This window comes from Brachyistius frenatus, unplaced genomic scaffold (genome assembly GCF_029030835.1).
Source record: "Brachyistius frenatus isolate BFR_SWC_R1_liver_20210118 unplaced genomic scaffold, ASM2903083v1 Contig_93, whole genome shotgun sequence".
In the NCBI taxonomy this organism is placed as follows: Eukaryota; Metazoa; Chordata; class Actinopteri; family Embiotocidae; genus Brachyistius; species Brachyistius frenatus.
In genome coordinates this window covers 1,007,092-1,021,351 of record NW_027210692.1, presented here as the reverse complement: position 1 = coordinate 1,021,351, position 14,260 = coordinate 1,007,092, and the positions used below count along the sequence as shown (strand labels likewise).

At 44.6% G+C, this 14,260-nt stretch overlaps 2 protein-coding genes across 2 annotated transcripts; one reads left to right on the top strand and one right to left on the bottom strand.

The window, feature by feature from the left end:
• Positions 1 to 561: 561 nt before the first annotated feature.
• On the top strand, positions 562 to 5,621 carry msl2a (MSL complex subunit 2a). The gene is made up of 3 exons (XM_069710606.1): positions 562 to 1,213; positions 1,911 to 3,316; positions 3,509 to 5,621. Exons 1-3 carry the CDS (start codon positions 1,072 to 1,074, stop codon positions 3,809 to 3,811), a joined length of 1,851 nt encoding a protein of 616 aa, XP_069566707.1. The 5' UTR covers positions 562 to 1,071; the 3' UTR covers positions 3,812 to 5,621.
• Positions 5,622 to 5,883: 262 nt separating this feature from the next.
• Positions 5,884 to 12,311, bottom strand: LOC138627940 (tumor necrosis factor ligand superfamily member 10-like). Its single transcript, XM_069710593.1, has 6 exons — positions 12,138 to 12,311; positions 9,950 to 10,093; positions 9,494 to 9,539; positions 9,260 to 9,376; positions 7,172 to 7,407; positions 5,884 to 6,843 (listed from the first exon to the last, which is right to left on the bottom strand). Exons 1-6 carry the CDS (start codon positions 12,249 to 12,251, stop codon positions 6,634 to 6,636), a joined length of 867 nt encoding a protein of 288 aa, XP_069566694.1. The 5' UTR covers positions 12,252 to 12,311; the 3' UTR covers positions 5,884 to 6,633.
• Between the last annotated feature and the right edge of the window lie 1,949 nt (positions 12,312 to 14,260).

Here is a 14,260-nt window from a genome sequence, read left to right as displayed (position 1 = left end):
TCGTCCGCTTGTCCGAGATGTGTTGATGCGAGGAAAAGTGGAGAATCGGAATGATTGATCCATTTGTAAAACGGCAAGTTCGCTATGTTTCGGTCACCGCCCTCCCAAGTGTTATAGCCACACGTCCCACGAACCGCGCGGCTTCAGTCTGCGGCTTGTGTTCGGCTCCTACGTGTGAGGAATAAAGCGACCGAAGAGAGGGTGGATGGTGGTCAGTGACACGGTTGGATCTTTCGCAAAGCTAATTTGGCTAGCCATGCTAACGCTAGCTGGTTAGCTTTGTTTACATCGAGTCGGCGCCCGGAGGATCCGCTCGCTCGTTTTCTGAGCAAACGAGCCGCTTCGTCGTTCGTCCGAGCATCGACGAGGAGGAGGAGGAGGAGGAGGGGGAAAGGAAAAAAAAAAAAGAAAGCGTCGGATCGCAAATGGGCTCATGGCTACCGCCTACTGCATCTGGTGTAAAACGTTCGGCTGATGTAGTGAGCTAACGTTAGCTGCCTTTAGCCGCTGACCCCCTTTTTTTTTTTTTTTTTTTTTTTTTTTTCTTCCATTATGGGTCGGTTGATCGTTTGATTCGGTGTCGGCCCTCTAGGCTGCAGCCGGGGATGCGCGCGTTCACCGACGCGAACGGGTCTCGCTGATCCCCGAATGAACGGGAGACTTTTATCACGTCGTGAGCCGGAAGAGCAAAAAAAAAAAAAAAAAAAAAAAAGTCGATGCAAAGTGACGACAAAAACGAACCGGCGATGCTAACTTTAGCGAGCTAGCTGGTGTTGTGTGCGTTTAATGATAACCGCTTTTTTTTTTCTTTCTTTCTTTCTTTCTTTTTTTTTTTATACACACACACACACCATGCACGCTGACTCATATTGTGTCTTTATTATTAATTCATAACTGATTTCACCATCGAGTGGGGCCAGTTTATATTTCCCTCCATCGTCCCGGAGGACCCCGGGGCTTTCCTCTCGACTCCCGTCTGGACTTTTTTTTTTTTTTTTTTTTGTTCCACCGGGACCGGGTGTGTGTGTGTGTGTGTCCCCCCCACCCCCGACGCCGCCGGAGCGCACCGCTATGAACCCCGTTAATGCGACCGCCCTGTACGTGTCCGCCAACCGGGCCGTGCTGCAGTGCGACCCGCGGCAGCCTCACACCTTCGCAGACATGTACACGCTCCTGCCCTTCTTCCGACAGTCCCTCGCGTGTCTCGTCTGCGGTGAGTACCCTGAAAATAACAGCAAACCGTACTTTAAATGTTGTTGTTGTTTTTGTTTTGTTTGTGTGTGTGTGTGTTTGTTTGCCTTTGGTCGTTCTCGTACCGTTAATTGCTTTTTGAGTTTTACAGCCGTGTTTGACCAGAAGTGGGCGTGCGTGCGCGCGCGTGCGTGCGCTCGCGCTCGCCGCCCGTGGTCTCCTTAGCAACCGAGGCTGAGCCCCAGTCATCTGTTCTCTTGACAAGACGGATGAACTCCTCTGTGTTTTGTTTGTTGTGTCTGCTGCACAGCCGTGCGTTTCCGATTCGTGCTTTTATTTACTCGCTCCGCTCAGCTGGTGGAATATTCGTTTCAGAGACATCGACGCCATGATACGCGACGACGTTTCTCATCCCACCCCCCCCTGATGGTGGCTTCGCTGTGATAAATTTGCACATTCATGCAAATGTTAAATCGGATTTGCAGGTTTTTGATGATGTAAGAATCAAATACATGAACACGGCGATGAAACCGTGTTTGAGCCTCTTTCGTTCATAACACCTGTTCTGTTGATAATAACGTTTTCTATAAAAGCTGCGACTGTGCGGCGGAATAACTCTTGTCCGGCTGTTCTTGTGGTGTGCCATTGCCATTATGCATTTGTAAAACCGTCGCTAACAAGTGGATATTTCCCTTTGTTTTTGTTTTTTTTTGCCTCAGGTAAACTGCTCCAGGATCCCATTTCCCCAACCCACCCGGAGTGTCAGCATTACGTCTGCTTGGGCTGTAAAGGCCAGAAGATGCAGATCAGGTTATCGTGCAGCCGCTGCAAGGACTATTCCTGCTTCCAGGAGAACAAGCAGCTTTCGTTGCTGGTGCAGTGCTACAGGAAGCTCTGCCTCTATGTAACTCATTCGCCATTGCTACAGTCAATCAGCAGCCGCGCGGGGGGGTCTCCGGAGATTATGGCCTTGCTAGAGGAGGTGCTAATGTCTCACAAAGAGGAGACGGAGGACCCGAGCCTAGCACAGGAAGATGCGAATCCCTCGGCTCCAGAGTCCCTTACCTCCACAGAGGTACCCCCTGCTCCTACAGAGCTCTCGGCTGTACCCCAGAGCTCCTCCTCTGATCCTCCCTGTTCCAATGGACCGCAGGAATGCAACGGAGAACTGCTGGAGGACCAAGATCCCTCTTCTCCTGAGCTGGAAGTATGCGAGCTGGTAGAGGAGCAGCCACAGGCAGGCCTGTCCGTATCCAATACAGCTTGTGGTGGTTTTGAACTGAGTCTGACCACTGGACCTTTAGCCCCAACACCAGGCACTGTGTGCTCACTCAGGGATGGGGAATCTAGTAGCAGGGAACTGGAGGAGGGGGAGGTGTTGCTCCTCAGCGTGGAGGAGGTGTTGCAGACATTGGATCCCCTTCAGCCCGGTCGAGACTCTCTTCACACGCAGCCAGAAAGGACGCACAGTCACGCACACATCGCCACGGACAGAGCACACACTCAAATGTACATCCAGCTGGATGCAGCTCACAACTACACGCAGATTCAAACGGGCAGGATGAACACGGTGGCAGGCCATGGTGCTCACAAACACACATCCTCCCTCGATCCTCCTCCAACCTCCAAGCCCCCGCCAGTCCGCCTTAACCGTAAACGATCTCGATCAGAGAGCGACAGGGAGAAGGTGAAACCTCTCCCTATTGCCTCCATCCTGCAGGGCTCCCCCTCGAACGTGTACACTCCAAACCTTTCTCACACACTGCACACGCAAACACTCGCACCTTCCCTACCTATACCAGCGCACACATATTCGTCCCTTCCCAATGGGGGACCTCCCAAGCCCAGTCGCCCTGCGCCGAACCACAATAAAGGTGCCAGGAAGCACGTGGATCAGAGCCCGAAGAAGCCCCACGCCAAGGCCCGCAGTGGCGGCGGCTCCAAGACCAAGGACCGAAGCAAAGACCAGCGGTTGATGTCGGGCTGCCTGGTGCCCCCTGCGCCTGTCAGGCCTCCATATAAGAAGCCAGTGGAAAAGAAGGGCTGCAAATGTGGCAGGGCCACCCAGAATCCATCTGTGCTGACCTGCAGGGGGCAGCGCTGTCCCTGTTACTCGAACCGCAAGGTGAGATGATTTGTTTTTCCAATTTTATTTGACAAACTTACCATTTCATCAGCACTTAATACACTCGGAGTGTAATACTGTTATTATGTGATTTTTTTTTTTTTATCTCGATTTTTACGATATGATAACACTGTAATGAGAAAAGCTCAAATCCAATTTACTACTGAATCTATTTTCTTTCATCTTTCTCAGGCATGCTTGGATTGTATCTGTCGAGGTTGCCAGAACTCCTACATGGCCAACGGTGAGAAGAAGCTCGAGGCCTTCGCTGTGCCAGAGAAGGCCTTGGAACAGACTCGGCTCACACTTGGCATCAACCTCACCAGCATCACAGCGGCCGCGGCGCTCCGCAACCCGGCTACCACCAGCATCCGCGCGAACACCCTCCTCAACGTCGCCACTTCTACGGGGACCCCCGTGACCACGGCCTTCCTGTCCCCCAGCCCGCCCCAAGAGCCCAACTACGAGGACAGCCTGGAGCTGCTGATTGGATGAGAGGCTGGGACTCCAAAAATAGACAGCTTGGTGCTGATTGAATGTGACAGCTGATCATTGTGTCTGTCAGACAAACCCCGTACCTCCCCCTCCTGAGGGGAGGCAATCTAAGGCAGCTATGGGTCTGTCCTGTCCTGTAACCTGCTCTTCTTCTGTGTCCGAAAATGCTGAGTAGTAAGACTAGCATGGGTGTGCCAAAGCCTCCTGTATTGTGCCTGTGTGCCGGTTTGTATTGTTGCCTGTCTGTAGTTAAACACTTATACTCGGTTCAAAGGCTGTTCTGTACTTCACAGGTGCTTTTTTGTTTTGTTGTTTTGTTCATAGACCACAGACATGCTGTAAGAGGCAATAGAAACCCATACCGAGATTGACGTTTGCTTGATAGTGCAAACAATGATAGGTTCAAGTGGGTATGATTTTTTTATTTTAAATTTTTAAATATTTGGTGCGTAAAAACAGCAACTGCATCATTATCATATCAAGGTTAAGCATTTCCCATGTTTTGAGTGTTACTCCCAGTATGTTCAAGAAATGCATAATTGGTATCAGGACAGCCCTTACTAATCTGTAACCCTGTATGTGTTCACACCTTAATTGTGAATGACTCTTGTGACTAATCTATGGAGATCATCTGTCTCACACAAGACTGTATGCCTTTTTCTATCTCATTAATTCACTCGATCAAAGTACTGTCGGCTATTAATGAATTTGTCTTAATGAACTTGACTGATGCAGGCATTGTACAGGCAGCGAGATAATGTCAAAGCGCTTGGCTGGCTCCACGGTGTGTGTGTGTGTGTGTGTGTGTGTGTGTGCGCGCGTGTGAGTGTGCGTGCGTGTGTGTGCGTGCATGTGCGTACGTGCATGTGGCTGCTGAGATTTACTGTAATGTCAGTAGGAGGTGTGGATGGTGGGTTGTAAGCACTTAGTCCGATTGATTGGCCAAATTACAACTAAAACCATTCTTGGTTACCATAGCAATAGGAGCACCAACAAGGAGCCTCTTAGCTCCCGCGCGCACACAGCTGTTTACAACGTTGCCATTGTCGACTGTAACCGACCGTCTTCAAAAAGAATACACCGCTGTGTTTTGATTATGGGATTGTACATGACTCCGTGTGTGTGTGTGTGTACAGATCAACTGAAGCCATAGGTTGTCATTAACGAGACAAAATGTCCTTTCTGTGTGCATTTTATCTCCCTCCCTCCCCCCCCCTCCCGCCCGCCCTGCAGTTGTTGTGTCACGATTGATCAGAGACCAACTCAGAGACTATTTTTGATAGAAGGTGTTCGAGATTTGGTACCACTGTCTTTTTTTTTTTTTTTTTTTTTTTTTTTTGGGGGGGGGGTTAAATCACATTGAAGCCCTCCTATAACTGAAGAGGCTGTGTGTTGTCCGTGTTTGTGTTTACCGTTTCAGCTGTAACTACAATATGTTAGTCCAGTCATGGTGACCAAAAAGAGAGAGAGGGGACTCAGGCTGACCAAACCTCAGTTCTCCACTCGTAGACCAGGAAGTAGCAGGTGGATTACAGTATGATCAATGAATATGATCTATCTTCCTCTGTGTGTGTGTGTGTGTGTGTGTGTGTGTGTGTGTGTGTGTGTGTGTGTGTGTGTGTGTGTTTCAAAATGTATTTCGTTTTGGGCATTACTTGAACCCTGATTAGTTTTTGGTATTGTTTTTTTTTTTTTTTTTTTTTAATGTAAAAACTCTTGTTTTTGGAGTGACTATTATTGCTGAAACATTCACTGCCATATTATTGAAACGTACTACAACATGAATAAAGAATAGTTTTTTACTTTTTCAGTTTTGTATTTCGGTCCAGTTTGGTCGTAGCAGCCAGACGCTCAACGCCACAGCTGGTTTAGTTCATTTGAGATCAACTGGAACTGAACGTGAGATTTGCGGTTGAAGCGAAAGGCCCCCCCCCCCCCACCACCACCACCACCACCACGCCCGAGCCAGCAACAATCTTGGAGATGATGTTAGCCGAGAAAACTTTTTCTAAAGCAAGTCTGGACTAAAGTGCATCACATTCAGGAGAGTAAATGTATTGGAAAAGCTTTTTAATAGTCAAGTCAGTTTGTATTCTTAAAGGGCACCGGACATCGCAATCTGTGTCACACCACACATTCATTCATTCGTCAAGACGCTGCACAAAGTAGAAATTCAGCCATAAGTACTGTGAACAAAAAGAAGACGCTACATTCATAATACTGAGCATGTGCAATCTTGTCTTGTGGTGTTTTTTTTTTTTTTTTTTTAATTCATGTATTTGATAAAAGACTTTGTCACGTGTCCAACATCCACTGTCATTTCTTAGGAATGACACCTCAGCGACTGTCTTGTTTTACCTTCGGGCAAATGTTTGAAACAGATCTGTTCTCAATAGGAGTCTCTCACACGAGTGGAAAACATTTAATCTGTGTCTGTTGTACTGCTCCGAAAGCCCAAAACTCAAGAATGCGCCACATAGTCCACGTTTGCTGTCAGACGGTACATTCTTTGGACCGGCCGTGAAAACAGAATTAAATATCCCGTGTGAGGTTTCAGTGACCAGTTATTAGGTCACTGCTGGAGTAAATACACACCCAATGGCTGTTCTTCCTTGCTATTTTAGGGCACTCGGTGTGTCCTGGTGCAAGCTCAGTTGGATCACACACCCAACATCCCAAAGGTCCAGAAGAGGTCCTTCACACTCCCCTCACTCTTTTCTTCTCTTCCAACCCTTGCAGCTTTAGACGGCCACTCATGTTTTCAAGCAAACCCTTGACACCTGGGTCCTCCTCTTTCAGTTTCGGTCCCAAACGGCTCCTTTTTAGCCCACCAGGAAGGCCCCAAAGTAGCTCGCCCTCCCGTCCATCTCCATGGCGCTGGCGTTGCTGACAGTGACGAAGAGGTGGTCAGCAGGTTGTAGAAAGGCGGTGCCGGCTTGATGCAGCGAGAAGAGGCCAGGCTCCTGACCCCGAGGCCAGCAGGCACTCCGGGAGGATTTCATCAGCAAGATGGGCACCGTGTAGGAGCTCATCTGTGCACCACAGCACAAAAACAAGAGCAAAACTTCATGAATAAAGCATTTCATTATGAATTATGCTTTAAAAATATAACATAAAAGGCAAAAATAACACAGAAATGTCAGTGGTAAAAGCTACCAGGATCTTTTATTGTTCTTCACTTCATCCAACCTGAGCCCATTTTTATGTCACTATTTTTCACAGATGCAGGCAGTTAACTAACAAGACATCCCCACTTTTATTGGTGGATTGGAAATAAATCTGGATATAAATCGCCATCCAAGGACATAACACTGTCTCTATCTCGACCAATTCCAGGCGTAAGAGTAAACAAAGCCGAACCTTCTTGTAGATGTACTGGACAAGCTCTGCTCCTTCCTCCTCCTTTGCTTCCCCCTCCGCGTCCCCCGTGGAGGGGAGTCTGAAGTAGGTCTGGGCGTAGATGTAGTAGAGGCCTGCTCTGGCCACCAGCAGCTCACCTCCCCTCAACTCCATGTTCTGCAGGAAGGACAGACCTCGCTGGCCCTCCCACGCTCTGATACGCTCTCCCTGGTACCCCCCCCTGCTGCTCCGCGAGCCTATAACATAATTATAATGCAGAAACACACACACACACACGTACGCATAAGTTTCTGCCTTTTGACTATGGCGCAAGATCATTTGAGACTGTTGCATGGAACGCTTACGTTTAAACAATCTGAACAACTGAATAAGAAAATGTTTACAGATGTGAACACGGACTGGCAGCTGTCTTAACAACTGCCCCGCTGCAGCATGTGTTGGTGCCACGATACATTTAGTATTGTCTTTCTGTCATGTTTAAGTTAATTGACGAGAGACACATGGTAAAAAAAAAAAAAAGTACTATCATGTGCAGAGAAGATCCAGCTATCCAAAATGTGTATGTGGAATATTTGTGACCTATGAAAAAAAGAAATTTCTTCTGAAGACACAGTGTCCAATTAGAACATGTTTGACTTTGGCTCCCCCCAGTGGAAGCATGACAAAAGACACAAAAACGAAGAAGTGAATGCAACAGAGTGCAATATGTCTGTGGTGTGGAGGTTTGCTTTCGAAGGAGTCCAAACGGATAACAAAGCTGCTATTTTCAAAGATGGCTCAGCCCCGGTCATTCAAAGAGGAGCCACAAAGGAGCGCTACAAATCTAATCAAATCTAATCTCCATCTTAAGAACATTCATCTTGATCATTAACAATGAATTTGTGAAGACCATAAAGTATATTTTAATGATGATGGGGCAAAAGTTAGAAAATATCGGCATGTCAAATGCTGGTAAAATCTTAACAATATATGAACATTTTGTAACTAGTTGCACCTGGTGGTTTTCTGCTGTCTGTTCACTGATTGGTCGAGGAGTTGAGGTGTGTGGTGTGGCGGGAATGCTCTGCAGGAGGCCAGAGAAAGTGCACTGGGCTGAGTGAGTTTGAGTCAATATTTGATGTTTTAACAGTGGGTTGATTTAATGGAATCTTGTTTAAATTCTCATTTTTTAACTCTGGTTTGTTTTTGGACATTGCAGTGTGGCAACGCAACATTTTATCAGGAGTTAGCTGAAAGAAGTAAATCGACTGTGTGTGAGGAAATGTGCCGATGTAGCAGGTAAACAATGTTGTAATCATTGTCTGTGTTTTACAGTGATTTCTGGGGGGGTTGAACTGTTTCCCGCTCTCCTTTTTTGGTTTTGTTCGACATCTGTTTGTTTTAGTTGGTCTGCCTGACCTTGTAAGGCCTGTGGACGAAAAGACCTGGGAGTATGTCTCGTGAGGACGGACTAATATCTTCTGACCTGCTGTGGGCAATCAATAGTCCCTGTCCCTACTGGTGCCGAGAGACGACTTGTTTGTTGGTTGTATCCACGTGTCAAGTTGTCTTTTGAATATTGGTTGTGACAATTTGGAGTGCAGTGACCTGTGATTTATCACTCTTTTTCGGGTTGTCGGTAACGGTTATGGCAGTCGTGGAGTATGATTGGCCCCTTTGGGATGAGTAGGACCCTCATATTGTCTGTAATACGTATTGCTCTGAAGGTATTGAATTTTGCATGTGTATGTCTGCATTTCTCCGTCACAGGTTTCTGCATGTATTTTTCCTCTTCATTTCGTGGATAAAGAATCCAGACAGTGACTCCTTCAAAAGACAACTTCAGGACATTAAGACAACCCAGCTGCCTGTCTGCAGGTCCTGACAGACATGAGGAGGTAACTGAATCTGAAAGCAGCCTAGAAGCAAATTCCTCACCCATGGCCCTGGAAAGGTAGGGCTCACAGGTGGGTGAGGACTGTGAATACACGTCATGAAAAATAACAAATCCTCTGTAACAGGTGTCAGTTATATTTTCCAGGACAAACAAACAGACTCTACACTGCCATACTGAATATTTTGCTTGCTACTAAATTAAATGATCCTCACTTTCTGCTGTTGGAGGCTCAATGGAGGAGATAACACCGGTCACATGAGCAGCAACTTTAGAAAGAGGGACCCCTCGGACCCCAGGGCTCAGGATAGGCAGCATTCCTGTCAGCTTATCTGTAAAAAACAAAAAAACAACAGATACAAACCACACATGGGGCATTTTTTTAGTGGAAACAGTCATTTATAAGCCCATTAGCAGTAATTGATAGTCAATGGTAGCATTGTTCTTACTTCTCATAACAGTGGATATCTCCTTCTGGAATCTGTCAGCCATCTTCTAATAGAAAAAAGATAAATCGGGTCAAAAGAGAGTGAATGGGCCTACAGGTTTTCAATTATGTAAAAACTGAATCGAAACGAACAACACAGAAACTACATGAGTCATCCAGTCCACCCACTGCTTCAACAAATATGTCATCTTTTGACCGAGCAGTAATGGCAGTATTCCTTTTTGGGCGAGTCAGTGTTTTTTAGAAGTGACGGGGACTTTTCCCAGTTCCAATCCTCATACAATGCATGAGCGAGTTATAACTCTGAAAGTGCTGCAACACTGTGGACAGTACACTCCTGAGTACTATAAAAAAAAAAAAAAAAAAAGTCCTGAGGAATCTGGGCCCCCGGTGCTTTAAACATGATAATGACTAATGAACTCTGCCCGAGTTAAATTTAACAAAGATAAATGAAAACCTTCTCTATGTGGTAGTGGAGCTGCTGCGTGACCTGCCAGCAGGGGTCGCTCTTTTTGTCCTCAGCTGCAGGATCCTCGAAGTCTGGGTGCAGATTTGCGTTTATAAGACAGGACACGCTGCTCCGGGAAAAACTATCCTGCATCTGTTGGTATGCAAAAGAAGTAAATCAATATAGTTGAGCACAAACTAATTTAGTCGAATCTGAAAAATATTTTCTCTGTAAACTGATAAATTTCCATTTTCATGTAGACTGCTGAGGCTAGCTTTTATCTGAGCCCACGAGTTGCATAGAAAACTCTCTATGATTTGCCACACACAAACATAAACAATAGACATGTTTTTACGACAGGCATTTTGACTTCTGATGGTGGTGAAAGCACGGGTGGAATTATCAGCGGTGGAAAAAGTATTCAAATTCTGTATTTAAGTAAAAGTACGAATACAGCAATGTAAAAGTATCTTCATTACATATAAAAGCCCCACATAGAATGTTCTACTTGAGTGAAAATACAGAAGCATCAGTAGCAAAATGCACTTGAAGTATTAAAGTAAAAGTACTGGTTTGGTCATCTAACTGATCATCCTATATATCACTAGTTTATTGTGTACGCGGCCTGTTACTGTTGTAGCTGCTGTAGATGGACCTAGTTTGAACTACTTTATATCCAGTTTTATATACAGGTACAGCAGATAAATTTGAGGCTCTGAAATGATTACTGGGAGAGAAAAGAAGAAACGATGATGTTTTTATCCACAAAATCTGTTTTTCCGTTTTTGGACTTTCTCTCTCTTGCTGAGATATTGAATCATTTGAACATTTATTGAAATGAAACTGTGTGAGAAGTTTGGAGACAAAAAAACAAAACAAAAACAAACAAACAAAAAAAAAATCCCCATTTAGTGGAGTTGTTAACCACTCAAAAGATCTGATATGTGACGTTGACTATACAGCTTTTTGTAAGAGGTCAGCAGCCAAAAAAGCTGATCACTACTGGTTTAGACCTTAACCATGTTTGACGTGTTGGTATTTATTTTTCATCTTATCCATTGTTTCACATCTTTATTTTGAAGTAAATGTAACTAAAGTACAATATTTCTCCTATATTGTGAAGTGGAAATTGAAAGTGGCATCAAATGGAAATATGAAAGTAAAGCACAGTAGTAGTTCCTCAAAATTGTGCGAGTTAAATACTTGAGTAAATGTACTTGGTTACTTTCCAGACATGACAGTGAACATGCATGCAGGACTTCTGTAGGTGGACTGTTGCTATAATTAATACACCAGGTGATTTTCCCACTATTGCGTGCCACAATGTCTGCTGTTAAAAATGGTATATATATGTTTATATAGAGTATATTTTGTGTTTTGATTTTGACAATAGCCTGGACCTATGTTTGCAACATGATCATTATAATTAAAGAAAAACCTAATATTTAAAAAAAAAAAAAAAGAAAGAAGCTGATTTAATATTAAGTGAATATGCAGATAATGATGAAGTAATGCAATTCCTTAAATAGGCTACGAGCGTACAATGCAGGCCGCCGGTAGTTGAGGCGGATGCCACTTTACGCATTAATTAAGAATAAAGTGGTCACGGGTGTGCATGAGGTGACGTGGGTGACTCAGCCAATCAGAACTCAAAACCGGATTTGTCAGCTCGCCTATATATAAACTAGTTTCGGAAACGTGTGTTGGCCCACATCATTTTTGAGCCATTCTGACATGTGTTGCCTTTGGGTGTCACAACGCCTCAGTCCGAACTAGTCTCATTTCCTCCTATTGTTTCTGTTATCTGCTCGCCCCAACTTTCTCCTTTCTCATTGTGCAGCCTCAGAAGCAGAAATTCCTGCAGAGTTATGCGAGACTTTTAACACCTCATCTCACCGGCCCAAATATAATTCCCTTAAATATGATTTCTGCCACATTTCTTTTCCTGTAAATATGTCTGTAGCCCTTTTGTACGGTTGCACATCTTACTGCCCGTGGTAAATAGGTCAGTTCCAAGTTAATAATTTAGTATCCAGTTCCCGTTTTCAATGAAGTCTTTTAAATTGTGCCAGATATGTCAACAAAGTTCTTGTGCTGTGGCAAAGCAAACTTAATTTGCCCCCATGAAATGTGTCCCCCATTTAATTAAATCCATTCACTCTTGAGATCAAGCGTGAAAACTAAACGCGCATCTTACCGTGTTCAGGACTTTGTTGAAATACATAAAACTGACGGCAACCGCGATGGTCTGCAGGAGGATTGCTGCGAGTATGATGAGAGCCAGACACTGGACAGAAATCGATATGGCCATATCACAGCGAATGAGTTCACCTAACTTAATCCAGAGGAGCAAGAAAGCACTTCCAGCAGGAAGGACAAGTCAGATCAAGCTCTGCTGCATTTCTGCTGTGAGGAGAGAGAGAGAGAGAGAGAGAGAGAGAGAGACAAGGAGGAAAACAGTGCAGCGGTTTGTAGGTGGAGCAGAGAGGAGGCATGGAGGATTACAACAGCCTCAAGATGTCACTGTTATTAGACAGAAATGAGCAGGGAGCTGCAGCGCTGCACATGCAATTTAGGATGCCTTCAAGAGCTGCTGGAAAAGTGGAAACTTTGATGTGACCTGCTAATTTAACACTGCCTATGTTTCATGACAGAAAATACATTTCCCATAAATTGAACCTGCAAACCAGTTTTTATATTGGAAACATTTACTGGTGTAAAGATGAGGCAGAATTTAATTGCAACTTAAGAAAACGTTTTCCTGACAAAACTCACTTCAAGGTGCATTTAGTAGCTGTTCTGGGCTTTTGTATTTTAGAGCAGAATAACAATCTGAAGTCAGCAAAGACAACAAAATAAAAAGGATTTACTATCCAAACTTCTTTCTGCAGTTAAAAGTCACTTTGGACCTCCTATGGAACTCCCTATATCAGTTATAAATTGTGGCGGGATTTATTTATTCCCATCAAACGGCCCTTCAGTGCAGCACAAATAGGCTTTTACAACTTTCAGTCTCCAGATGTGGAGCAGCTGAAGGCAACATAATATAACTGTGGAGGCTGAATGAGGCATTTTGAGGAGCATTTGATGGCCCTGGAAACAATCCGTGGTAAAGAGTGATGCGAGTCATTAAGAAATTTGGCCTTTTGTCTGTGATGTAACGCTTTGTTCTTTTTTTTTTCATTTTTTTTTTCACTTTCACAATTTAATCTGAGATGAAAAAATAATCTTGGTGTTTGACTGTTAAACGGCTACATATGATGTCCGTTAATTATAAGCAGTGTGTGACAAATTTCTCATTTCAAATAGGATTTCCATCCTGGTGTGCATTTTATCTTCTTGGCACTGCCTATGAAAATACTGCTCTGAGTGGGTGTTGCTTAGTGTAGGAAATAAAATCTTAATTGTGAACATTAAACAGGATGTGAGCGCATTAACGCAGCATGTGGCAAGAAAGTTTGGGTATCAGTGCAGTGCAGGTAGCAGATCATTAACATTTGAAAGTAAAATGAAAAAAAAAAAAAAAAAAGCCTTTTTCTTCTCTTTTCCTGCTATTGTGAGGTGATCTGACAGAATGCTTGCTGATTAGTGCCAAATGACCTGCCATTGTTAGGGCTTCATAGCCCTATTTGTCGCAGGGGAGTCATTCAATCTGCAGAATTTAACCTTGAGTGATTCCTGTGCTTTCATTCCTTCACCTCTGACCCCTGCTCCCTTTGTCAGCGTGAGGAAGTGAGAGTGGGGCCTAAGGAGTTCGCAGCTCCTGGATGGGTGACCCTCCCAAACATCATAACTTGTGTTAAAGTATATAAAACACATTCATACCAATACGCATGCCACCTTGATGCTCATACCCTCATGCGTGTGCGCCGTAAGTTTCACCGCAGGTCGAGCGTTTAAATGAGAATGACGGAGAAAAGGAACGATTTTCTTTGCTTCCTTCCCTGATTGAGATCTGGAAAAAGCGGAAAAAAAAGTAAAAGGTTCCTGTGTTCCCTTAAGTGAGTCAATTCCCAGGCTTCTTGGAGAGAAGGAATGAAGAAGGTGAGTGATATCTGGAGACCGTTTGGCCACGGGCATGGAAGGTGACACCCTGAGAGACATGCCTGTCTACTGTCCCACAGCAAACAGGCATTTAAAAGTGCACTGTCATCAACTTTTTCCACTCATGTTATTGTTATTTCTGCCTCTTCAGTTCAGTCAGCCAGTGACCTTTGACCTCGGTCAGATATGTCTAAACTAAATGCAGCAGGTCCTGACGAGCTTTAATCTTCTGTTTCAGAGCGTGAAATAAGAGTTGGCTATTTGGAGAGTTATGCC